General features: G+C 35.9%; 1 protein-coding gene across 2 annotated transcripts in view; it reads left to right on the top strand.

Moving 5' to 3' along the window:
• The window catches only part of DMXL2 (Dmx like 2), a 56545-nt gene extending 29696 nt beyond the window's left edge, over positions 1-26849 (top strand). The window contains exons 19-44 of one of the 2 annotated variants that reach the window (XM_075432007.1): positions 232-342; positions 1518-1687; positions 3011-3108; positions 3271-3436; positions 4403-4667; positions 5391-6490; positions 7575-7766; positions 9389-9465; positions 10144-10274; positions 10958-11206; positions 12816-12997; positions 13349-13479; positions 14724-14809; positions 15044-15245; positions 16258-16375; positions 17174-17236; positions 17632-17718; positions 17798-17919; positions 18650-18788; positions 19412-19472; positions 19559-19686; positions 21289-21366; positions 21967-22058; positions 22646-22698; positions 23804-24021; positions 24987-26849. In XM_075432007.1, coding sequence (XP_075288122.1) covers positions 232-342; positions 1518-1687; positions 3011-3108; positions 3271-3436; positions 4403-4667; positions 5391-6490; positions 7575-7766; positions 9389-9465; positions 10144-10274; positions 10958-11206; positions 12816-12997; positions 13349-13479; positions 14724-14809; positions 15044-15245; positions 16258-16375; positions 17174-17236; positions 17632-17718; positions 17798-17919; positions 18650-18788; positions 19412-19472; positions 19559-19686; positions 21289-21366; positions 21967-22058; positions 22646-22698; positions 23804-24021; positions 24987-25196 — 4529 coding nt within the window. In that variant the 3' untranslated portion in view covers positions 25197-26849. The remainder of the gene's footprint in view (positions 1-231; positions 343-1517; positions 1688-3010; positions 3109-3270; positions 3437-4402; positions 4668-5390; positions 6491-7574; positions 7767-9388; positions 9466-10143; positions 10275-10957; positions 11207-12815; positions 12998-13348; positions 13480-14723; positions 14810-15043; positions 15246-16257; positions 16376-17173; positions 17237-17631; positions 17719-17797; positions 17920-18649; positions 18789-19411; positions 19473-19558; positions 19687-21288; positions 21367-21966; positions 22059-22645; positions 22699-23803; positions 24022-24986) is intronic. The other variant, XM_075432009.1, reaches the window with a different exon arrangement.
• Positions 26850-27214: the final 365 nt, after the last annotated feature.

The following is a 27214-nucleotide window of genomic DNA, read 5'->3' as shown; positions in this document are numbered from 1 at the left end:
TTGGGTGTTTTGGGATAACAAAGCTGAAAGCTAGCATCAGTTATTCAGATTAGATAAAGAGAGAAAAATCCTTAAATATAAATCTCTGCTTATATTTCATATATAACTAACTTGTAGTTCAGGTTCTCAGCAAGTTTAGAAATGTTCATTCCTCACACCCTGAATAAAAGTTTTATATATGCCTCTTGTAGCCACCTGCATGTTCAAAAGTCAGTATTTTATATTTCACAGGAAGAGATACCTTAGATGAATGTGGCTTACGATATTTGTTGGCTATGCGCCTGCACACCTGCCTTTTGACATCTCTCCCACCCCTGTATCGAGTTCAGCTGCTTCACCAAGGTAATTCTTAGAGCAAAGCATTACTTTCATTTGATCCACTTGAGCTGACAGGATCTGGTTATGTTTGATTTATAGTATCATGATATTTCCATTTTCTGCATATTCATTTTAGATTTTAATCTATTCCAGCCTTTATCTTGCAAAAGTTTAGTACGTGCTTCCTTACATGTACTGTGAATAGCAAAAATGTATAGCTCTAGAATAGAAGAAAGATTCTGCCCCATTCAGTTTGAGGCATGAATAAGTTCCCCAACTAGATAGCATACAGATTGTATATGTATTTATTTGTTTCTGCTGGAGGAATTAAGATACTGCTTTACAGGAGCATGTCTTTATCTTACTTTTTAAAGAGTATTTTAGTATTTTCATCACAGCAGGTTTTTTCCCTGGCTTGATCTGAGTAAATGCTGTTGAGAAATACAGACAAGGAAAGCAGTTACCACCTAAACAGCAGACAGAAAGGTTTCTGGCCCAGAACGGATCTGCCTCTGAGATAACAGAATATTTTTCCTTCGGTCTTTCACCATGTAACTTTAGTACCTCTCCTATGAGGAAAGCCTGAGAGAGTTGGGGCTGTTCCGCCTAGAGAAGAGAAGGCTTTAGGGAGACCTTATAGCAGCCTTCCAGTACCTGAAGGGGCCTGAAAGAAAGATGGAGAGGGACTTTTTACAAGGGCCTGTAGGAATAGGACAAGGAGTAACGGCTTCAAGCTCAAAGAGGGTAGCTTTAGATTAGATGCAAGGAAGAAACCGTTCACTATGAGGGTGGTGAGGCCCTAGCACAGATTGCCCAGAGAAGTTGTGGATGGCCCGTCCCTGGCAGTGTTCAAGGCCAGGCTGGATGGGGCTTTGAGCAACCTGGTCTAGTGGAAGGGGTCCCTGCCCCTGGCAGGGACGTTGGAACTAGATGATCTATAAGGTCCTCTCCAACCCAAACTATTCTATGAATGGGGTACTGGAAAAGAATGGAAGAAGCACTGAGGGGAGGACATCCCTAGTGACCAAAAAGATATTTCAGCTGTTCCTTTAGCAGCTCTGCTTCCTGTTGAGGGAAACAGTACCTCAGATCTACCTGACTCTTGGGTTGGAGATCCCATTTTGCATCTCTGACATACAGTGTTTGCTTATTAACCAGTCTTAATTTTCTGAATTTTAGTATCTTATATTATTCTTTAGGCCTGTCTACTTGCCATTTTGCATGGGCTTTTCATTCTGAGGCTGAGGAGGAATTGATCAATATGATTCCTGCTATCCAGAAGGGAGACCCGCAGTGGTCTGAATTAAGAGCAATGGGTATTGGTTGGTGGGTCAGGAATATCAACACACTCCGAAGATGCATTGAGAAGGTACTTTTTATTGCTTATAAATTGTAGTTACACACTGTTAGGTATGCCTTAACAGATATGCATGGCCGCTAGTATACAGCTGATTGCTTTGTACTGCAGCCCAGCCAGGACACTGCGTAACTAGTTTTCTCTATGCCAGCTGATGTTGGCAGTCCTGGCTTACAAATTTTGTTACTCAATAGTGAGATATAATACAGTTGATCTGCGGAAAAGCTATTTCTGAAGTACCTAATTTCTCCCCCTCCACACCATGTTTTGCAGTATGTTAAAGATCATATTAAATACTCTTCAGATATATGAGATCATATATATATATAGACGAAACAGAGAATTATGCTTTGAGTTCAGTAGTGTGTTTTATTTAAGAAATAAATAGAACTATATAAAGAGTCTTTGCAAATTTTGTATTTTTTGTAATAGAGTACTCTATAGAACATAAAAGATCTGAAAGGGAAATAAATGCAAGTTTTACTCATGTGAAGAGTCACAAAATTACTGCTTTATAGAAATATGCACCCATATTATGTAAAACCAAGATAACACCAAATCTCAGTTGTATGCAGAGTCTTGCTGTGGGAGGCCTAATAATGGATAAATCGCAATATATTTTTGAGATAATATTTCAAACTCTTGCCCATAGGTATCAGTGAGATTTAAATCCTTACTTTAGTAAGAATTTCAGCTTTATTGTAACTTGAAGTTCGATGGATTTGAATAATTACTAGCTTTTGCTTTGAATTACAACAAATAATGCAATCTCTGAAATGTCTAGGGAACAGAAGTACTTACTAGTTTAGTAAATTTCCAAATCATCTGTTGTAAAGAAAAATTTTAAGAAGTTACAGGATACTCGGAGAATCCAGGAGTAAAATTTAATTATCCTGGTACTCCATATCAAATGCAATTACATCTGAGTCCTATACAAAAACCAAACAGTGTTCATTAAAGAAATACTTCTATTAGCTTAAGTATGTGTAAATAATGGATTGCAAGAGGATTTTCACTGAATCGTATGAGTTACTCTAACACTTTTAAAGAAAATATTTTTATTTGCACATTTGTAATGTCCCACTGTGGCTGAGAGGGGTTAATATCTGCAGTAGTGCTGTTTTTCTGACTCTAGAACATTTACAGTGTCATGAGAGCTGTCACATAAATAAAGCATTCAGACAGAAATTACTGTTGAATATAGAAAATCACTGTTGAATATAGAAATAATACAGTCTTCTAGACCACCCTCCCTGACAGAGTGCATACGTTATTTGGCTAGCTAAAAGCAGCCTTTATATTTTCAGTAATAATAGTAGGTTTTGTTTACTACAGGTTGCAAAAGCTTCATTCCAGAGGAACAATGATGCCTTAGATGCTGCACTTTTTTACCTTGCTATGAAGAAAAAGGCAGTGGTGTGGGGTCTGTTTAGGTGAGTTCTGCCAACTATAAGTTTGATTAAATCTTAATTGAACCAGGAATGCAAAGCAGAACTCATTCAAGATTAGAGTTTAATTTAAAGTGATGTTGTTCAAGTGATTGTATGCTAAGGTTATGTAATAATTAGTTGTATACATTGCATTTCTTTATGCAGGTCCCAGCACGATGAAAAGATGACTGCCTTTTTCAGCCACAACTTCAGTGAAGATAGATGGCGCAAAGCTGCTTTAAAAAACGCTTTTGCTTTGTTGGGAAAACAACGCTTTGAACAATCAGCTGCATTTTTTTTGCTAGCAGGTTCACTGAAAGATGCTATAGAGGTATCCACTTTTGAGAAATGAAGTTTGAGTTTCTAATTTGAACTATGTAACTGTATCCTTACAAGCTGTTCTCTGGCCTTTTCACAAATTGTGGCAGCACAAATGATATGGTGTGTCTATACATGACCCCCTTGTGCCCTGCAGACATACCATTTACCTCCACACTACTGTGAAAAGCAGCTTGGAAGCTGATCTGAAGGCCAAAATAATTGTTCAGATACATCAGTCTTCAGTGAAAGCACGCTTGGGAATACCAGTCATGACCCTTCTGGCAAAACTTCCTGTTTGATCAGCACAGTTAAGTTGTAGCACTCTGTTCAGCCTCCAGCTATTCTGCATGACCTATTGTTACAACATTAAGTCAAAAAAAGTCAGAGTTCTTTTCTGAGGCAGCCTTAGGATCCCTTTTTAGTGGAGCTGTTATGTTGCCTGCCACAAGGGAGGCGAGAGCCGTAAGCAGGATCATAACCTAAGCAGTACCTCTCAAGAGAGAATGGGACTTAAGAGAATCTTTAGTTATCCTGCCTATTTATATGCAGGATGCTTGTCTTTACCTGAAAACACAAAGAATTTTCCTCAGAGATATAATTCTATAGATGAGACAACGTGAAGAATATCTTACCAGTGATGTATTAACATGAAAGTTGGAAGTTATGTTTATTCTGCTACGTATCTTTAACTTTACTTCTGCCATATTAATTTTTGACATGCTGATGTACTGCTATACATATCATAATTCCAGAAATAGAAGAAAGTAAACATCTTTCCAGACACAGAAGAAAATACGTTACTTAGCTATATATCCCTTACCGCATATTTGACCCAAAGATGAATATATACTTTAAAGAACAGATATGATGAGAAAAAAATTATCTGTTCTGTAAACATATATTGCTATTCACTTCATTGTTATTTTAAAGAATTAGCTTTTGCTCAAAGCAACCTTTTCCCCACTTCTTATCATAGGTATGCCTTGAGAAAATGGAAGACATCCAGTTGGCTATGGTTATTGCTCGTTTATACGAATCAGAGTTTGAAACCTCTGTCACCTACACCTCCATTCTTTATGAAAAGATTTTGGGTTGCCATAAGGATGGAGCTGGGTTCAGCTGTACTAAATTGCATTCTGATCCATTTCTGAGAAGCATTGCATACTGGATAATGAAAGATTACACGAGAGCACTGGACACGTTATTGGAACAAACACCTAAAGATGATGACGAAAACCCAGGTAAGAGAGAAACATTAGTCTGATGGGACAAAGCTATTAAGACAAAGCAGAGAAGAAGAAATACTTTCTGTGTATGTATGCAGTCCCTTCTCCTGAGATGCCATTATGCTGAAATCATTAATTGGCTTATGTACTGGCCCATTCAATTTCTACTTTTTCTTTAAAAAAAAAAAAAAAAAATCTTTTTCCAATTTCTTCCAAGGATTTTTCTCCAGCCACCCAATACTGAACTTAGTTCTGATGTCAGATAATGTCAGGAAGGCCTCCTTTGTTTGGTACTTCTCTTCAATACCTCTGTACTACTGAATGCTGGCTAGTCTTTATTCCAGTGGGCTTAAATTCTCATTTTTGCTTCTAGGAGTTAGCAGTGTTCTATCGGAATTTCCTATCCTGCCTTTTCTGAGATTAATGTTAAAAGTGACAGGTGGCTACATAGGTTTCTGTGGCATATTGCCTCCCTTGGGGAAATCTCTACCTGACTGATCTCAGCTTTTTTTAGGCTTAGCTAAGTGGAATATAACAGCAAGGCAAATGAGAAAGTTTAGTATCTTTCTGCTCATACCTTTAATCTTTATGTGGGGAATAAGTAATTCTTTCATTTTGTTTTGGCAAGTAGACCCAAAACTGTCTTTGGTTTTGTGTTTTGACAAATCTCTGTAATGCAGGAAATATGCAAAACAGAATAATACCATTTTAAAGCCATTTTCATCTTTAATTCCTTAGCTATCGTCAAGTCGTGCAATCCTGTGGTATTCAGTTTTTACAATTATCTTCGGACCCACCCTTTGCTCATCCGAAGATATTTCAGCTCACCAGAAGGGACTTTGGCCACCTTAGGCCTAAAAACTGACAAAAGCTTTGATGATAAAATTAATCTTATAGAAAGAAAATTATTCTTCACTACTGCAAATGCTCATTTTAAAGTGGGTTGCCCTGTACTAGCTCTTGAAGTCCTTTCCAAAATTCCAAAAGTAAGAAAAAAGTCTACTGTACCTGCAGAGAAAGATTCATCTAGTCCTCCAATACAGCCTGGTGTTTCAGATTCCAAAGCCCTAAGGGATGGTGCTGGAAGTAGTGACATAGACTGGTCAAAGCCAATTTCAACAACTTTTGCTTTGGAAAATACTGTTGAATCCTCAGCGCAATTTGACTGGAGTCAGCCAGCAGTAAAATTTGATGATGAGCCCCTTACTCTTGATTGGGGTGAAGACAAAAATGGGTCAGATGAAGAGGACAAGGATGTTGGTATAATGATGAAAAAATCTAAATCTGATTTTGAGAATGGAGAAGATGATGAGAGAACCTCAGATGCCGACATCCCACAAACACCACATGGGGAGACGACTGATGCAGGAGACGCAGAGGTTGATGTTATTGCTGAACAACTGAAGTTCAGAGCCTGTTTGAAGATCCTTATGACTGAACTGAGGACTTTGGCTACAGGTTATGAAGTAGATGGAGGAAAGCTCAGATTTCAGCTGTACAACTGGCTTGAAAAAGAGATTGCTGCTATGCATGAAATATGCAACCATGACGCAGGGGGCAAGGACTATTGTAAAACATACACCAAAGTAAATGGGGATCTACTTGATCACGATGATATTATGGATAAACCAGACATTGGTTCGTATGAAAGGCACCAGATAGAAAGACGTAGGTTACAAGCAAAACGAGAGCATGCCGAAAGACGGAAGTGGTGGCTGCAGAAGAACCAAGCTCTTCTAAGAGTCTTTCTAAGTTATTGTAGTCTTCATGGGGCACAAGGTGGTGGTTTAGCATCTGTAAGAATGGAGCTGAAGTTCTTGCTGCAAGAGTCACAGCAGGTAAAACAAATTCAATTAAGTTCTATTCACAAGTATCAGTTTTTTCAAACACTTAAGTTTGTACCTAGGTAGATGCTTCTTATGTTCTGCAAGTCTAATGGTCAAGATAATTTTAACATTCTTGAGGAAACAACATGGTATTTAAGTGTGCTGCTTTTCCACATCCTGATTATTTGGTTCTTATGAATCTGTTATATGACATTGAGGATTAGGCTACCTATAATTATGGAACATAAATGTTGCTGTTTATATTATAGCTGCAGCATTATGTGTGTTTTCCAATGAAATTATAATTTTGATCACAATATTCTGGTCATCTACATAATAAATTAAATTCACAGTTGCTGAAATATGACAAAAATCTCATTCCCCACACCTCTGCAAATCATGCAAGGGAGTTACAAGGAATGAGATCTTAGCTGCAAGGCTCAACAAATAATACCAAGACAGACAGGGTAGTGCTCCCTTTTACTATAGTATGGCATTTTCTGCATTCTACATACAAAGAAAGATATTTTCCAGCAAATGTTAATGACTAACCTGAGCTACAGCAGATCATCTGATACTGGGCAAGTCATTTCACTTGCTCTAGTCCTAGATTTCTCACATTTCAAATAAGAGCAGTAGACAACTGTTTTGGTGGTACTAGTCTTGGACTTTAAAGAATAAAAAAAAAATTCTGTGTTTCCACTTGAGAAACTCAGATTAGTGCAAATTTGTCTTCTGTTATTAAACTCAGACCAGAGAGTATTACGTCAACTTATGCGACTGTAAGTGCATTTTTAGTTAGTGTTTTTTAGTAGACAATCCCAACACTTGCTGATGAACACATGAAAATACTCTTCCCGCACTAAATCAAAAAGTGTTCCAGCAAACTTGGCTATCAGGTTTGATCCATGTTATTACAGTAAGTAAGAACTTGCTATTGACATCAGTCACAGTAAAATCTTGTTTGTACTGAGTAGACAGCAGTGGAAGAGGATAAATAACCCTAGAAAAACTTTTAAGATGTAAAAGTATCTCTCTTTTTTTTTTTTAACTTGTTTTCTCAAAGCAGTAATTTAAAATCTTTTCTCTTAAACAGGAAACTACTGTAAAACAACTTCAGTCTCCCCTTCCATTACCCACAACACTACCGTTGCTTTCTGCAAGTATAGCATCCACAAAAACCGTGATAGCTAATCCTGTGCTGTATTTAAACAACCACATCCATGATATTCTCTACACTATTGTGCAGATGAAATCACCACCACATCCTAATATTGAAGATGTCAAGGTAATGAAAAGCTTTCAGGAAATGCTAATTGATTTGTTTATAAAATGGGGAGAGAGCATGCGAAAAATAAAATGCGGTGTTTGAGTTAACTTTCCAACACTTACCCTTTCACAGTACTGACCTTCTCCCTTAACCAGCATTTTCAGTTCACCAGACTTAACCACTTGCTTTCTGACAGTTTTTTGAGTCCTGTTAGTTCCCTTTCATCCAAATTCTGGTCATTCCCAGGAAACTATTCCAAATGTGAATGTTCACTAAAACACTGAATTCTTGGCTCTTAAAACAACATGATCATGTAATATAACTAATTATTATCATTCTGGTCAAATCCTGTAGGGACGTTAATGAAAGTAGAGATGGGACACTGTAAGTTACATTATAACCTTCTATCAATACAGATATTATAAATCTTACTCTAGCGCAAATTTGCTCAAGTATAGTGGTTTTTAAGGAATTGTGGTGAATTACTTTATCTGACTCCATACTTGGGGGTGAATAAATTCTGTTCAGATTCAGTAAAGAGAGGTGGGGAAAAAGGCCAGAGCCTGAGACTATGACACAGTTAATTAGTAAGAAGCTAAATTATTATTTTGTGCATTTAGATCACTATTCATTAAATTAATTTGAATTTCTATTGACTAAATGAAAGTAGGGAAAAATTAGGAAACTAAATGGGTTGTCCCCCTGCAAGGCAGCTAAGTTTCTAAAACTGTAACTCAAGCTGATTTACATCTCATTTTCTCTATCAGTTGACTCCTTTTCCATACTGCTTTATGCTACAAGCAAGCATCTTTCTTACTCTAAAAACTCATACTTCACATGCATTTTCTTTTAAAAGAGAATTCAGAAATAAAAGCTGACGCTTCCTAACTGCAAAACAACTACCTAGATAATTCATAGCTTTAATCTAAGGTCTAGCATTTGATTAAATGGAAAGATGGTAGGAAAAGATGGAAATGAACACAGGGTGGGTTTAAAAGAGTTTACATTTTTAACAGTTTGACAGTACCATTTTCTTCACGCTGTGGATTTCATTGGACTTTCCAAGAAATCCTTGCATTTCTTCTGTTTAAGAACTGGAGTGTTTCTGTTGCGTTGTGAGGCAATAACAGAATATTATTCTTGTTACTCCTGGAGACTTCTGGAAATTTATAAGCACATAACTGAGGTAAAAAGAGATTATAGATAAAACAATCATACAATGATTACACAAATTTTGATATTTTATGCATATTGAGCAACTACTACTACAGTGAACTGCAATGTTATATAATGAGGTTTCCAGAAAACATTCTATCAAATTCATTATCACAACAGGACATACTTAACAGTCCTTCAGTATACTCATTCATTGCAGCAGTAATGTATTAGAATAAAGTTAATTATCTTGATGTAATATTAGAAGGCTTTGACTGCAATCAAAAGATCTTGAAAAAGCAGCTGTGATTTTCAAAGTACTGTACTGTAAAATTAAAGTAACATTCAGATACTATTTCCTGTACTTGATTTAAAACTAGGACATTCCTTCATAACACATTTCCAATGCTGTCTAGGAAGAACTGTACTTGACTCACCTTTTATATATAACTTACGTATAGCCTATTGGCTCTTTTTTTTTTCAGGTGTACACACTTCATTCTTTAGCAGCTTCACTTTCTGCATCCATTTATCAAGCACTATGTGACAGCCACAGCTACAGGTAAAAACAGAAGTTTTCTTACAGTCCTACATTTAGAGTATACTTTGCATATCCAAAATGGAAATTCTTCATGCAGGTGTCTAAAAAACAGATTAATTATCTGTGTATGGATATAGATACTTATACAGTTTACACGTTGATAGCTTTGATATGCCAGATGAGGTTTACGCAGATAAAATGACACCAATCGTTCAGATTTTTTCCAATAAATAATAAGAAAATCTGGTGTCACTCTCACTTGGGATGCTTCTGAAAAATATTTGAATGCTGTTTTCCACAGCACATTCACTGCTGAATAGGGGTGCAGTGGAAACATTTGAACCTAACCAAACTCAGGTTTCAGGCAGTTTTCCAGTTCCAGTTTGGAATATAGAGAATGCTGTAAAAACATTAAAAAATATTCTTCAGAAATTTATTATTAAAATTTTTGAAAAAGCCTTTTTCATATCTGGAGCTATGCACATAACATTAAAATTTATAATGCTGCAGGGAAACATTTCAAGTTTTAATAAAAAAATGTGTTTTGTATACTGTGAAATTATAAAATTTGTGACAGTCCTATAGAATTTTAAACGTTGCATTTTCTGATTTAAATGAGAGGCATGTATGTATACTATACTTTATGACAAAAATATTCTAAAATCCTTTCTCATCAGAAAAAAATTAATTTATATTTAGCAGTCAAACAGAAGCGAATCAGTTTACAGGGATGGTTTATCAAGGACTGCTTTTAAGTGATCGACGCAGACTGAGGACAGAAAGTATTGAAGAGCACGCAACTCCAAACTCATCTCCTGCACAGTGGCCTGGTGAGAAAAAAATAAAGTTACTTTAAGCACCACTGGACCAGATCCACATTTTAAAATTGTCTAACTGTCCTGTAATATGATAGATGAAATGGTTGATGGTCATCCATGGATAAGGGTTTCTGATTTAGTTCTCAAATTAATAACAGCTTCTAACTTTTTCACATATCAAAATAAATAAGAATAAACTTTCTATATGGCAAACATCTTGCTTGAAGAAGAGACTATGATCTTTAGGATAAACTCAGTAACCTGATAATTTGTCATCCTAAAATGTTTTTCTCCAGTCTGCCTCACCCCCCAGGCACAGCTGTTTCTGTTAGCTGTTTGTAAAGTACTGTCTTTCATCTGTGCTTTACTTGGTATAGCTATCAGAACAGCTACTCCCAATGTACAAGCATAAATTTAGCTGTGGAAACAGTGCGGGACTTTCACAGGCAAGCTGAACTGCTCATAGTATTTGCAGAGAGGTACAATGCAGTAGTCCCAAAACAAAGAAAGCTTTTTTAAATTTTTGATCTTTATGAATTTAAGAAAAATATTAATAGTATGTTTCATCTGAATAGAAGTATCACGTGGCTATTGGTATATGTTTAACATAAAATGAACAGATGAAACATTTCCTTTTTTTTCCATTTGTACTCCTACTCATTTAATGTAGAACTTTTCCTCTTTTCTCTTTGCAGGTGTGAGTTCACTTATAAATCTTTTAAGTTCAGCTCAGGATGAAGATCAACCAAAGTTAAACGTCCTACTTTGTGAAGCTGTTGTAGCTGTCTACCTGAGTCTCCTTATACATGCCCTTGCAACCAATGCATGTAATGAATTATTTCGACTAGCAGCACATCCTTTGAACAGTCGAATGTGGGCTGCTGTTTTTGGTGGAGGAGCAAAACTTCTTGTAAAACCTCGAAGGCACTCAGAAAATATTCCAGGTACTTTGTTCTCTAAAGGTCATACTAATGATTTGCATTTTATACCTTTTAGTAACTTGATAGGAGAGATTTCCTTCCTTTTAAAGACAAAACCCAAGCAAGCAGAATTTACGTGTCTACTGGCAAGAAAACTCTTACAATAATTAAAAAGCAGAAAAAATATTAGTCTCGCAGTTGTCCTTTGTGTTGGCACCCAGCACATTTTGAATTTACCATAAAAATGTACAGTTACTGTATGGCTAATATTACTATTAGATGCTTACTTGTAACACTTTTCAGGACTTTCAGTCATTATTTTTTAGTGAAAAAACAGATGGTATAAATCAGTGTTAGTAGCTGTGGTTTTCTGTATGTGAGATGAATGTTATTGTTTAACAACTGCAGTAACTTGTAAACAGTATTTCTGAAACCGATTTCTGTTGCAAGATATGATGTCACCTTGCATAAGACCACAAAGAAGAAATATCAGTTTCATCTGTCAGAAAAATAGTTCATGTATATGTAAGCTCCAACTAAAACCAGAAATTTTGCAAAGACAGATGAGCATGTACTGCATGAGGAAAAGCAAAAGTGGAGACTGAATTCAGGCTCTGGAGACAAAGGCAAATACAACCATTTGTCATAGACTTCACACTGCAACAATACTCAAAATCGTATCACACAGACTTTCAAAACAATGATAGGCTTGAAACTTATGCAAAAATTAGATGTTTCATATCTGAAATACAAAACAAAATAGTAACAAGGCAATGCACCATTATAAGTATACACAATAGCTATTTGTCATTCATAGAATAACTTAAGATCATTTAGGGCAGCTATTTTTACAAGATGTTAATATGAATAACTTGCATAAAGTCATGTCTTCATTTGAGACGTATTCTGTTTTGCTTTAACCTACAAGCTGCTACAGCTTCTGATGTTTCAGAGGATGGTAATGAAGGTTTGTAAAAACTTGCAGTGTAGATGAACGTTAGTAGTGGCTTTTTTAAAAAAAAAAGTTTTTAAATATCCAGTTCCTTTGTAATAAAGTAAGTGTGATCTTCAATGCTGCCTGGCCAATAACAATTTGAAAAACAAATACCACATTAATATTTTGATAACCATTAAGATATTTTAAATCATAACATTTTAAAATAGACTTCAGTTGTCAGAAAGCCTGTATCTCTATTCAAATTTTCTTCGCTGTCTTAAGAGTTCCTCGGCTTGTATTTTGAGTAACAACCACGACTTGTGCAGTTTACAGTTTAGTGAAATTTTATATAGTACTTTTATTTCTCAACAAAATTTCTTAATTTCTTTCTTAATATCTTTCTTGACAAATTTTTCAGCTAAAAGCTTTTTTCTTAAAAGCTTATCTCCTGAGAACTTAATCCAGATAATAAAACGTATTTCTCATTGTACATCCAATGTAAAAATGCCACAGGTATTGAATTTATCCTACATGAACTCTTTGTGTGATTACACTTACTTTATTTAGGCTGGCTTTGACTTCTGAGTCAACAGAAATTAGTACCAATAACAATGGTTTTAGTTGCTTTGACTATAAAATACAGCTGTTTCTAAACATGCAATATCAACATCATCTTTTCAAATTACCTGAATTTAGCACCACCTCTTCCATCAGAAGAAATGGATAAACATCGTCGTCGGTTTAATATGAGAATGCTAGTGCCAGGAAGACCAGTAAAAGACAGCACTGTACCACCACCTGTACCTGCAGAAAGACCCTCTTACAAAGAAAAGTTTATCCCTCCAGAGCTCAGCATGTGGGACTATTTTATGGCAAAGGTAATTTAAAAGGGAAAATATAGTTCATAAAAGCGTATTTCTTCTCTGTTAAGTTCTAAGGACAAAAAGTATGTGAAAATTTTGAGCATTCTTCATAGTAAGCTGCAGAATACTGTCCTCGTAATAAAAGATGAAGAGCCTGCAATTCTATTAACTTTCAAAACATGTCTCTTTTCCAATAATAGAGATTAACACTTTTCCTCTTGCTGCTTATTTTTGTTTTAGGGAAACTTATTTATAGAGGTTAAGTTGTTGTCACTTAAACTCTATGACAGTGACAGCTCAGATAAGAATTGAATATTAAGAGATCATAAAATTGCTTTTACAGCAGACTTTTATTTTGCATTGCAGCCATTTCTTCCTTTATCAGATAGCGGTGTTATATATGATTCCGATGAAAGCATTCACAGTGATGAGGAAGAGGATGATGCTTTCCTCTCTGATGTACAGATCCAGGAACACAAAGATGCCAGTTCTTACAGGTTAGAAGAATTTGCCACTGTTTTAAAATAATTATGTCATGTGCTTACATTTTCTTCCAAATTAAAGAAAATACAGGTCCTCTGCACCCTCTAGTTAAAGTCAAATAATTTTAGTACTGTAGATAGACTTACCTGTGGCAATGGGATTATGTAAATGACAAATTCTCATCACAGTAACAGTTCCCCGTTTACTTGCCTGAAAAAACAGGATTAGGAAGTCAAAGCTGTGTGGTTCGTAGTTTTTGGGGAGGGGAAGAAACAGATTAAAAAAAAAAACCTATCTTCATTTTAAAGACAGAAAGAACATGAGATACCACAATGCCAGCTCTAGAATAATGGTTTAGACTACTGATTCAAGCATGATCTTTAGTTTTTGAGCGAGGGGCAGATTAAATAGAACACTTAAAAGAGAAAATGTTGCAAGATAAAATGAAATAATGGACAACCTCAGCATTATAATAATGGAGAAAAATGATGGCTTTTTTTATGCATTCTTCAAGCCTCTTATTAGTCGTTACAGCTATACTGTACAGGATTTGTATTTTTAATATCTGTGAGACCATTTCGGTGTGAAAGCTTCTGCCATGAACATCAATGTCAAATAATGTCTTACAGAATCATAGAATCATTAAGGTTGGAAAAGATCTCTAAGGTCATCAAGTCCAGGCATCAACGCAACACCACCATGCCTGCTAAACCATGTCCTGAAGTGCCACGTCTACTCGTTTTTTAAACACCTCCAGGGATGGTGACTCCACCACTGCCCTGGGCAGCCTGTTCCAGTGCTTGACCACTCTTTTTAGTAAAGACATTTTTCCTAATATACAATCTGAACCTCCCCTGACGCAACTTGAAGCCAGTCAAGAATACAGTCTTGACTGTATTCATCATGATTTCATGGAGAATTTCAGGATGTGTTTCATGGGGCTTGTACTTAATTCTCAGTCTTGCAGAGGCTCACGCACACACATTCTTTTATCTGGGGGAAGAGTATAATAATGTGATTTGCAAAAGAGAGAAGGGGATACTATGTGTTTACAGCAATGTGCCCTCAGAAGCAACCTTATGTTGCATCGTTGATATATAATAAGCATAGCTGATATATAAGTATTTATGTGTCTGGTAAACCTCAGTGAACCATCTACACTGTTTTTCTAATCTGTATCCTTGGTAGGAGAAAAATGTTCTGCAGATAACTGTATTAATGTTGTTTTAACACAACTAAATCTATTCTCTTTATACAGCTGGGCTCTTCTGCATCTGACAATGGTAAAATTAGTTCTGCACAATGTTAAGAACTTCTTTCCCATTGCTGGTCTCGAGTTCACGGGTATGTTAAGTTCTGCTTTAAGTTTTAGTTGTCTGGATAGGTAGCTTTCTGTCAGACTTTACTTTTTAATTTTCATTTTTAAATTTAAATAGTTTAATACATTATTTTTTTACAATTGTTGACAAGTACATTTCTTTTCTTTTTGGATGGTTGTATTATTCTGGGTTTTTTATACACGCTGTAACTTAAATTATTTTTTTCTCTAAGCCTTACTGTATTAATATTTCTGTTTAGATCTGCCTGTAACATCACCATTGGGCATTGCTGTAATAAAAACTTTGGAACACTGGGAACAGATTCTTCAAGACAGAATGGACCAGTTTGAAGGCCCACCACCAAACTACATCAATACTTACCCAAGTGACCTTGGTGTAGGTGCAGGACCAGCTATTCTCCGCAATAAAGCAATGATTGAACCTGAAAACACACCATTCAAGTAAGTGTTTTTTTCCTAGCAAAAACATATTCTTTGATCGTAGAAATACTGAAAAGTATTTCCACCTAAAGTTAAACAGACAAATAAAGGCTGGCTAGATCTTAGTTCTACCTTTACAGAAACCACTTTCCCATGTCCCTTTGTTCCTTCTTATGCCGCTGTCTTCTCCAGCAGCCTTTACTTACTCTGCTGCACCTTTCACAACTGCAGCAAGAAAGAGAGCATGGAGGACTACAAATCAAGGGCAGCAGCTGCTGCTGGGAAGGCCCTATTCAACCTCTTTTACTGTTTCTCCAGTAGCAGCTGTCTCCTACCACACCTCAGCAACAAAAGTATAATACATGCAGATGTCAGGAGGAGGAGAGAAAGAAAGTTGTAGTACAGTCCTTGTAAAGCCAGTCCTCCTGTGTTTAGACCAATGTCAGTCTTGCAGGTATCTTTAAATGCAGATAGTGAACCATGTTTTTAACTACAAAATAATTTGCTTTTCTCAACATACTAAAATCCAACTTTAAGTTTGCTGACTATATATGACTTTGGATTTGCATGGTTGATACTCCTATAGAGTTTTATTAAAATATTCTTACAAATAGGCACTAGTTTAGAAATATTTATCCTCGAATCTGAGGCAATGAATTTTGTTTGTCTCATATATGAGCTAAATATTTTGAGAATTCTTTTGAATACTGAAAAAAATATGTAATGAAGCATAATTCCAATATAAATGCACCTTTAGTAGAGTGCAAATATAGACATAAATGCAAGTCAGCACATTGAACTGTAGTACTTCGAAGTTAATAACATAATGTGGATTTTAAAAGAACATAAAAAAAAAAAGTATCATTTGATATTTGCCTTGAACAAATCAGAGCTTAAACTTTGGTTGGTTTTTTTTTTGGAATTTCATCTAAAGTAATTCAGAGTCTTTCTTTAGATATATTTTTTTCCCCACCTTTAATTACATTGAAGCTTTTCCGTTCTGTTTTTTTCCCCCCTTTTCTGTTTTACTTAGATCAAAGGATTATTCAGCTCTTCCAGCAAAAAGGCTCTGGCATTTTCTTGTGAAGCAAGAACTTCTTCAGGAGACTTTCATAAGATATATATTTACGAAGAAAAGAAAGCAAAGTGAGGTAAACGAAGGATGTAATTTTTTTTTAAACAAAGCTCAATTATAACTGTTCCTCAGTGTCTTCAGTATTTCTTTTAATTTTTCTTTCCATTTTTATGTTGGCATTTTAATTTCCTTTCTTTCATTTAACAGTGTTTGGATTTTTTTTTTTAAATCAACATGACTGTCATGTTGTTTATTGAAGTATCAACTGAACAGAATATTTTTAGACAATACATATCTCACCTTACCTTTATGTAGTTGAATTCTATCCGAATGAAGAAACAGAATGTTTGCAATAAGGGAAATAAGTAAAAAATTTGAGTATTCATATAATTTTGTGTGTGTGTCATATTGAAAAAGAAATTTAAATATGCTATTACTTTGTGTATATGTATATATGCATGAGTAATATATACATATAAATATTATATAGTAATATATAATATGGGGCTCTACAAATTGTACCAGTTATAACTGTAACAAGTTGTAACTGAAAATTTAAACCAACACATAGGTACCATGGGAAATAAGTATACTATTTAATATCTTTTAGAATTCCTGTAAGTATGGAGTTTGTGTGTGTATTACTCCTCCATTTATTTGCTATATCATACATTTTGTGTTCATCTAGGAGGCATTACAAGTGAGTTTGTTTAGATTCCTGTCTTAGTTTCTGTGCCTTTTATAAAAAGTTAAAAATACATTTGTCATCATTTACTGACAGAGTGGCCTTTAAAATCTAGTTTGGAATGTTTCATTCTTTTTTATATTTGTTTGTGCATGTGTTTTGTGTTTGTGACTGTGTGATGTTATGTAGTCTGTAGAAGATCGTGTGGAGCAGGTCAAACAAAACTGCGTAGCAGAAGATCACAAAAACAAGGTAGTATCTCTTCTCCCAAACCTCTAGCACATTCTTAAAAGTTCTGTGGAACTGGCTTTTCTTTCTCTAATGTGACTAACAGAAGCTATATGTTCTGTGTAGTCTGTGTGGCAGGCTTTTAATCAGTGAATTAACTCTGGATGTCCTGATAACTGGGATGAGTGAACACCTTGTAAATAGTTTTGCACACACAACTTTGTGTTTCTTATACTCAAATGTATCTTTTGGCTTCTAGAACACCAAAGAGTATGAGAAGTCTAAAGTTTAGCTTCCTAAACAATGCTGAGGCCACTGAACTTTTCTTGCATGAATTTTGTATAGATTTTTGCAGTCTGAATATACCACTACAAAATGGATTTTTGTGCTAATTGAAATTTCTTACAAATGTTTTGTAGGTTGAAGCAGATCTTGGCTACCCTGGAGGAAAAGCAAAAATCATTCACAAAGAATCAGATATGATAATGGCATTTGCAGTTAATAAGGTAAGCCACAATTCTACAATAAGTGCAATAAAAACATCTTAATTATAGTTAGTATAATTTTTTTATTTGTGCTGCATAGGCAAACAGCAATGAAGTTGTTTTGGCATCTACACATGATGTTCAAGAACTTGATATTTCAGCATTACTGGCTGCTCAGTCATTTATATGGATTGGGGAAGAATATGACAGAGAGTCTAAAAGGTAGGATTGTTTCTTTGTGGTTATATTAAGAGTATCATTTTCCTGTGAGGCTGCATATTTAATACCTGTGTAAGCACAAGTGGATCATACAAAATAAAAATCAATTGCTCATTTCAGATTGCTTTACAAAGGAGTGAAGCCAAAACAATATTACTTTATTTGTTTTACACATGGAGAAACTAAGATTTTGAAGGGTTTGAGTATTTTGTGCATGTCTGCACTGTACAGTGAAGTAAAATCCCATGGTGTGCAAGCTGATACAGGAAGTGCTACCTTAGAAGCACTGCAGTTGCATCATTGCAGTGTCGAGGCTAGTGGTAGCTGATCCTAGTTGTATAATGCAACGGCCTGAATTACTGTCTCCTCCATTATTGTGCTGAGAGCTGTGAATGTATCAGCTACAGCAAGCACTCATCTGTACCATGCTCCACTGCACAAAATAGATATAGACACACAGTTAAGGAATATTCCAACAATATTCTTCTCAAGAGAGCTTATATTCCTAACATCTGTCTACCACAGTTAGGATCATCTGTCGAGGTAAAACACCAATAGCTTTGGAGGATGTGGAAAGTGTTTTTACAATGTAAGTGGAGGAATTACAGTTTATAGTCTCATTAGAATCACTTTGTTTACCCTCTGCCATTAGTCTCTTGACACTGAGATAAGCAAACAGCATTGGTAGCAAAGGAACATTTGTTTAAAGCACAACACTGCTGTTCTTTCACAGTTCTGATGATATTGACTTTCGTGGTTCTACCACAACACTCACTCAGTCAACTGCACCATCTTTTGGAGTGAATCAGATACAACCATCTTCATCTATGCCATGGTTAGGCAGCGGTCAAACTAGCACTGGAGCTGGTGTGGTAAGTACTTCTGTTGCATGCAGCTCAGGAGACTGTTACTTTTTTTAGTGTATTATTTAGTAGAGAGACCTAGTTTCCATTAGTCACCATTCTATTAATTCAATGTTGACATAAAAGGCCTGCAATGACCAAGACCTGGCCAAAATGAAGGCTAAACTAAGCATTTTCTTGTATATTATGGCATAGAATTATTGTGACAAAAAATAATGGGACAGTCAGTCTTTTCTCTGTCTTATGGGAACTTTGAGGTAGGACCTGGAGTTTCTGGGTACAAAACAAACCAAACAAACACAAAAGGACAACCAAACCCAGAACAATCCCAAACTTTAAATTCCTGCTTCGGGACTAATATCAAAAGCATACACATCAGCACGTGCTTAAGTTCTTTGTATATGAGAAGATAATTTTAATACTATTTGAAATTTCCTGTCTAAAAAAAGCTGTCAGAAACAGCCTTTAGTTACTATATTGCAATTAAACATAATTAGATGCAAATAATGTTAGCTTAACAGGCTTTTTTTAACTGGCGGACACTTACCATGTAGTAGGATAAACAAAATTGAAAAGTGCATTTCTGTCATTTTTTTCAAAATTATTTTAATTTTTATTTGTTCTATATGAAGCTTATTAAAAGAAATCTGAATAACGTCAAGAGAATGGCTTCACACCCAGTCCATCAATATTGTAAGTGAATCACACGTACTAGTACAGAATAGATAATTTTCTATTAAATACTGTAGTGTTAATGAACATCTATCTTTTAATGTTAGATCTTACAGGAGCACAAGATGGTAGTGTTCGAATGTTTGAGTGGACAAGGCCACAGCAATTGGTATGCTTCCGGCAGGCTGGGAATGCCAGGGTTACAAGAATGTATTTCAATTCCCAGGGCAATAAGGTAAGTACAACATTTAGGATTTTTCCTTTTTTTTGTTTTGTTTTGTTTTGTTGTGCATAAGGAAACATTTGGTTGTGCTGAAACCTCTAAAACAGTTTAACGGTGACACACAAAACTGTTAACACATCCTAGAGTGATGGCATAAGTACTATCATATCATTCATTTTGGCTGCACATGGAAGCTTTATATTAAACACTGACCTTTACTCTCCTTTCTCTTCTCTCAGCTTCGCACCGCTATCCTGATATCCCATTTGCCACATTTTCAGACTTTTTGTTCTCCCTGTTCTGAAATCTGCATTCCCGTGTGGTGACCTTTTTAAATTAAACATTCAGAAAATACTGAGCTTACTTACTTCATACAAGCCAGTTTGTATCAACCTAGGCACGGGTCTTCAAGAAGTGCTTCACACATTGCATTCTGGCCAAGATAAAGTTTTGACAGAATGCATTACCTAGCAGAGATAGATAGACAGACAGACAGACAGACAGATAGATAGAAAAAATACAGCCTATTAACTGAAGAATGTAAGTATACTTCAGTATAGTGGAGAGCAGAGAGAGAGTACGAGAGAGCCACATACTTTGGCCAGAAATGACTCTGTGAGTTATATGAGATGCAGAAAACAGAGTGGACAAAGAAAGAAATTGGGAGGAATACCCAGCTCTTCAGTTTTTCATGTTGCCCATTCTGTTGTTTTAGCAGGTCTTGTCTGCATTTTACTGACAAACTATTTTAAGTTTATTATAGTTAAGAGCCATAAAAAGTGAATTAAAGGAGTTTGGGCATGACTGTAAGATAGCTATATAACATTTAGAAATAGCTGGAAATACAAAATATCTCCCGGCATACCTACTTTCAGCTAGCATAAAATCTCATTTCAGCATTTTTTAAAAATCAGTGTTTTGATTATGTTTTGAGATATTGCAATCTTAACATTATATGGGAATCAATTTTAACTAAGAAATTAAGATGTACTAGTTGTCCCTACTGCTTCACATGGAGGTTACTTAGGCAGTACTTATGAAAGCTGACTAAATGGAGAAAATACAAAAAATAATTCTAAATCTTTCTAAAACATCTTGTAACATATTTATAGGTATAGAATATGCTGTATAGAGTATACAGTATTAATTGTTATGCGTTTTGGTTAACAAATATAACTCGGTCATTTTACCATTCATCATATAGCACAGTCCCTCCATAATTTTTCTCACCATGCTTTTATGGCATGCTGTCATGCATCTTCCTTTACTAAACATTTACAAGTAGAGTCATGGAGTAATGATGCCTCTGTGAGCTTTAGCATTTAAAATCAGGATTTGAAAGGTAAGCTTGCAGACTTAAAAGCCTCCATTTCCAGAAAAGAGTTAGGTATGTAGGAGAGCATCAATCATTAAATAATCATTAAACAATCAGCACTGAACTCACTTAGCTTCTAAACTACTTTTCTGTACCTGACAATCATTGTTGTTTAATGTGCAGGCAATGGTTTGGTGTTTTAGGTGTTTTTTTTTCCTCATCGTCAGCCATTTACTGTCATGAGGTAAGCATCCAGTAACAAGTACATTACGCTAATAAATGCAGTTTGATCCTTGCAGTGTGGTGTTGCTGATGGTGAAGGATTTCTTAGTATTTGGCAAGTAAACCAAACCACCTCAAATCCTAAGCCCTATCTGGTAAGTAAACAGAAATTTTTGGGTTTATTTCTTTCTTTTTATAGAGGAAAGTTAAGTCTTTGAGACTTCAGATAGGCCAAGAGCAGAAGAGACATATTTAATTTTGCTGCTTTTTAATTGGCATGCTTAATCAAAACAACTGTAGAGTTTCAATGATACATCTTTGGAAAACTGTACAATAACCATAAGCTGCAATGTAATTACAAGTACTACTTCAGCATTACCCCTGATTAAATTAAAAATCAGAGCTGACAGTAATAACTTTACAACCCCAAGACTTAGTAAAAATACACTCTTCTATTCTTTTCACTGCTTCTTAACAGTGCACGAAGACCACATTTAACTGGAAATTCAGGCTATTGTGATACATTATATTGTGGATTTGTTATAGTTCACTTATTTTAGTATCTTTTTATTTTATACTGGATTTTTAATCCATTGCTTCATTCTCTGATGTTTCAAACCACGTTGCCCAGTCAGTTTTTAAACTTTGTTTAAAAGACTGCTTGTGTTATGCTATCAGTGACATCAGACAGATAGTAACTTTTGATGCAGACTACAGCTCGTAAGATTGCATCTTTTTTGTTTTGTTTTTAATAGAGTTGGCAGTGCCACAGTAAAACCACAAGTGACTTTGCATTTATAACCTCGTCAAGTCTAGTTGCTACATCGGGACAGTCCAATGATAACAGGTGTGTTTAAAGAAACAATGAGGAATCTCACCAAAGCTACCTCTCCATCTTCATTAACTTGCTAGTTCTTGTGCATTAATGTGTGGCTGACATTTTAAGGCTCAGTGTTCTAAGCTTTGTTGCAGCTTGAATTTGCCAGATGATTTCTTTGAACATCATTCCTTCAGTTGTTTGTTTCCTAAATTTAGTTTTTGAGAGAAGTGGTCAACAGTTAACCATTTTTTTCAAGGTGCATTCCAAATACAACTAGTTTGACATGAAGCTGTTGCTGTAGGGAGAAATATGTTTGGCAAAGGCAAGATAATTCTTTTTCTCTGAAAAGAACAACTTCTTTAATTTCTTGGTACAACCTAGGATTATACACAAGTTAAATGTAGAAAGTATAGTTCCACTAAGAAGCATAAAAGAGCACAGAAAGATCTAAAGCACTTAACTCTTTGCATATGCTCTCCAATGACTGCAGAAAGTCGAGGGCTCCTTGTTCAGTTCTACCTTCTGGGCTTTGACATACAATGTGAACGCTTTGAGTCATGTCACCCCATGAATCACTTAGCAACAGGCCATAATTACTTTTTTCCTCCCCCCAGAAATGTGTGCCTCTGGGATACTTTGGTTTCATCTGGTAACAGTCTTGTACATGGTAAGTACTGCAGTGAAAATTAAACCTCTACTTATTGACGAAGCAAATACAGCATATGTATGTATGTGGGGCAAGGGGAAAAACTTGCATGGGGGGAACTGGTCTAAATACGTGTTGCACACTAATGCGTGCACCAGAACTAGTACTATGTAGTCTCTAGCACGGTGTTAAGCTGCTCTGTATAGAAAAGTATGAAGAAGGTCATACACAAAGCTGGTTTTGTGACAGTATTAATAAAATGTGAAATACTTGAATACAGTCCTGAACAGCTGACTAAGGCTGGATTAATGAACTCTTATGTGTATGCAGGCTTTCACTTAAACTGGCACTTAAATAATATATCCAGTACTCTGTTGAAGCACAGAGGAAAAGACAACTATAGGTAATAATAGAAGCAACTCCTTCTGTCTACTGTCCTTGTCTTTCAGCACTTGGACTGGATTCTTAAAAACATGTTGGTGCCTATTTGACCAAGTTCAATAATTTCATCTTCATGTAACAAACTAAAACAAAATTCTATCATGTTGTGCTGTAAAAGAAAAATACATATAAATCCAAATATACTATCCTGGGATTTCAAAAGAGCAAATTCAATCATCATAAACATCTGAAGTACTTGAATAAGCAATAGGTGTATTCTGAGATTCATATTTTAAAACTAGCAGATTTCACAGAAGTTCAGCCTCATTTTAAACAAACTGAGTCAGGGCTCCTATGAAAAATAGGTTAGGAAATTAGAATATAATAATACATATCTATAAGGTAATTAACATTTAATTTTTTAGTTCAGCTATACTATTTTTAACTTAGTAATTTAACTGAACTTAATATGGTAAATTTTATATTTTCTAGATTTTTTAAATTCAGGTGCGTGCTTGTATTCTAAAATAAATTAGACTGCATGTTCATGCTTTCTTGTGCATTAGATCTGTATAGCTCTTAGGAGAGCAAAAAACTGTCAGCTGACACGACGTTACCCATATGAAGGAATGTATCTGTCAAGTTAGAAAACACTCAGATTACAATTTGTAGAAGAAATGCATGTTAAGATCAAAAGCTACTTACAGTTTCAAATCTATTAAATTCTGATATTGTTCTTCTTTAGCCTTCACTTGTCATGATCACGGTGCCACAGTGCTTCAGTATGCACCTAAACATCAACTGCTAATTTCTGGAGGTAGGAAGGGACATATCTCCATCTTTGACATCAGACAGAGGCAAACCCTTTACACCTTCCAAGCACACGACTCAGCTGTTAAGGCCCTTGCACTGGATCCTTCTGAGGACTATTTTGTCACAGGCTCAGCAGAAGGCAACATGAAGGTAAGGTACCGGAGGAGCCGAGCTGTGTAAGAGAGTGTCTAGCTGAAGTAGTGTATTGACAGATGTTGATCAGCATGCTGTAAATAGCCAGATGAATGTGGCAGCAAAACAAAAACAAACCCAAAAAAACCCAAACCTACATTTGATATACAGAATGCTTGCCTTACACTTATAATGTAAACTGAAATATACTGCTATCCTTCTAAAGCAAATAGGTTTTGTTCTCCATTAAAGAAGATTAAACAGTCTTTTTAAAGTTGTGTGACTGGATTTTAAGTGGATAAAGTGAAGTGCATTATTTTGAAATCTTAGTTTTATTTTACTCTCTTACAATGTTCTGTTTGCCATTGGCTGTTTCTCTTTGTAATACAGAGGGCGCTCAGGAGCTTTAACATCGTGTGAGGTTTCTGTAACACCAAGCTCTGTTTTTTCTCCTGATGCTGTAAGCCCCAGATAGCTACTGAGATGTCACAGTAGTGAGAAAGAAACAACATCAACTGCTCCTGCAACTTCGGACATAACAGACAGCTCAGACAGCTGTGCTACCACTCTGCATGCTTATTAATTATGCAGCTTACTCTCTGCAGCATTCCTTAGCAGAAAAGCATTTCCAGCTGCTGGAAAGCTGACAGCAGTCATCTGGGATAAAAACGCAACCTGTGCGTTTCTGCAGCTTTCATGGGGGGAAAGCTGGGAGGGGCACTACTGACCAGGTAGCACAGGGCAGCCTCAGCCTGCTGAGTAACCAGCTGGTCCCTATTAAGGTAGCCTTATGCTGTCTTGCCTTATGCTCCATCAGGAGCCTTTCAAGACTCTTGGACTTGTAATTGTCGCTAATAGACAACAAAAAATACCCTTTATCTTGCTGAATAAGGTTTAGAACAGCCAGGAATCTGAAACATTAGAGAAAAAATACAAATCCTAATTTTAATCTCCTTTTGTCATTTGTCATTCTTTTGATACAGGTGTGGAGACTGACTGGCTATAATTTAATTCATTCATTTAAAAATGAACATGCTAAGCAGTCCATTTTCAGAAATATTGGTGCTGGTGTCACCCAGATTGAAACTGTGCAAGACAATCGTATCTTCTCCTGTGGAGCAGATGGCACGCTGAAAATGAGGGTTCTTCCCAATGCTTTCAATGTACCTTCAGGCATTTTTGACATTCTGTAGAGTTATGCGAGCTAATCCTGGTTTTATATAATGTCCCCTTAAGTAGCTAAAATCACAGTGATATGCACTGTGGAAAGGTAACATTCTGTTTCCTTTCAAAGCAGTTACTGCAGCATTAAATATTATGGGGAAAAAGATTTAAAAAAAAAACCCACTTTCACATCAGGTATATCTTGAGTATGCCCACAAGGATCACTGAGGTGGAAATGCATGTACTGTATTGTAAAAGCAAAGAATTAAACCCAGTACAGTCAGTCACAGGTGGGCTTATTGCTCAGTAACCCACAATCTGCATTTAGTAAGTGTATTGTAAAGATTCTGACAATTCTGTCACTTAACAAGCACTGTGGCTCTACAAGTCAATAAGCATTTCTGATATGATTCCGATTATTTTTACTCCAGTTTTTCCCACTATTTCAAGCATGTGTACAACTTTTCATTGTAAAATAGTTTCGTTTTAATTAAGGGTACTCTGTGTATTTGATTTTTGCAAGAAAGTGTAATGGATGCAAATGCCGTGGAACATGTGCAATCAAGAACGTACTGTGAGACGTTATCATTTTATGCTGAGATTTTTCTTCCCAGTTAGTATTAATACACAGTTCATACTGTAACTTGCACATCAACACATTTTTAAATGCAATGTTTTTTAATTTGCACAATATTTTCCTTTCTTTCTGACAGCTGTGTTTTCTATTGGACACCTGCCTTTACTTTAGGAATGTATTGTAAGCACTAAATGTTTATAGTGAAGACACCCATGATTCTAGTCAGCTTTGATTTAAAATTCATTTGTCCAGAAAATACTTCGTTAAATGAAGCTGTTAAGAGAATACCAGTGGAACATATAATGCCACACTTCAGATGAATGTCAGGCTTTATGTGGCCAGCTAGTAAATAGTGGATAAAACTGGTAATTAAATTATTACCACCATATATTGTATAAACTATGCAGAGTTCAATATTGTTTGCTTGTAATATAACTAGCTACTGTTGTCAGATGTATTTTTCTGTTGTAAACAAAAAACATGTTCTTAAGAGATAGGAATGGATGTCTGCGTATTTAAATGTTAAAAAACTGTCTTATTCCTCCAATGAAAATTTTGACGTCTGTGCTGTATTGTAAAATATACTAGAATAAAAAGCACCTTTCTCCAAAGGTGATTTTAAATTGCAAGCTGTGAAGTACGGAAAGTATGAAAAGAAAGAAGAGTAAATGTCATTGTTTAGTTTTCCCTTTGTAAGTTAAATAAATTACTTTTATTTCATGGAACAGTCCATTCCAGAACTCTTCCTTATATTTAAATAGATTTAACTATACCTCTAGTAGATTGACTGGATACTGCCTGAGCTAGCTTTAACATGACCTCAGACTGTACTGAGACAAAAAGGATCAGCTGTTTGCATTTTATTTTCAGCTGTCCTAGAAAAGCATAAGGTTAACAGAATTTAGTTCTTCATCTCCAACAAAGGCAGCTGCAAGAAACACAGCCTGGTTCTGTCACTGAGACAAGATAGAATTTGGTGGCCCTTCTTCTCCAAGAGGTTGATCTGAGCGGCTCAGCAATGACGTTCAGAAATTTTAACATGATTTAAGACAGGCACATTATCTAGAAACAGAATCACAGAATCACAGAATGGTAGGGGTTGGAAAGGACCTCTGTGGGTCATCTAGTCCAACCCTCCTGCCGAAGCAGGGTCACCTACAGCAGGCTGCAAAGGACCTTGTCCAGGCGGGTCTTGAATATCTCCAGAGAAGGAGACTCCACAACCTCCCTGGGCAGCCTGTTCCAGTGCTCCGTCACCCTCAGAGGGAAGAAGTTCTTCCTCATGTTCAGATGGAACTTCCTCTGCTTCAGTTTGTGCCCATTGCCCCTTGTCCTGTCACTGGGCACCACTGAAAAGAGTCTGGCCCCATCCTCCTGACACCCACCCTTCAGATATTTGTAAGTATATATTAGGTCCCCTTGCAGCCTTCTCTTCTTCAGGCTGAACAAGCCCAGCTCCCTCAGCATCTC

The sequence above is a fragment of the Opisthocomus hoazin genome, chromosome 10, assembly GCF_030867145.1.
Source record: "Opisthocomus hoazin isolate bOpiHoa1 chromosome 10, bOpiHoa1.hap1, whole genome shotgun sequence".
In the NCBI taxonomy this organism is placed as follows: Eukaryota; Metazoa; Chordata; class Aves; order Opisthocomiformes; family Opisthocomidae; genus Opisthocomus; species Opisthocomus hoazin.
The sequence above is the reverse complement of the archived record's forward strand: the minus strand, read 5'-3'. Positions and strand labels throughout refer to the sequence as shown.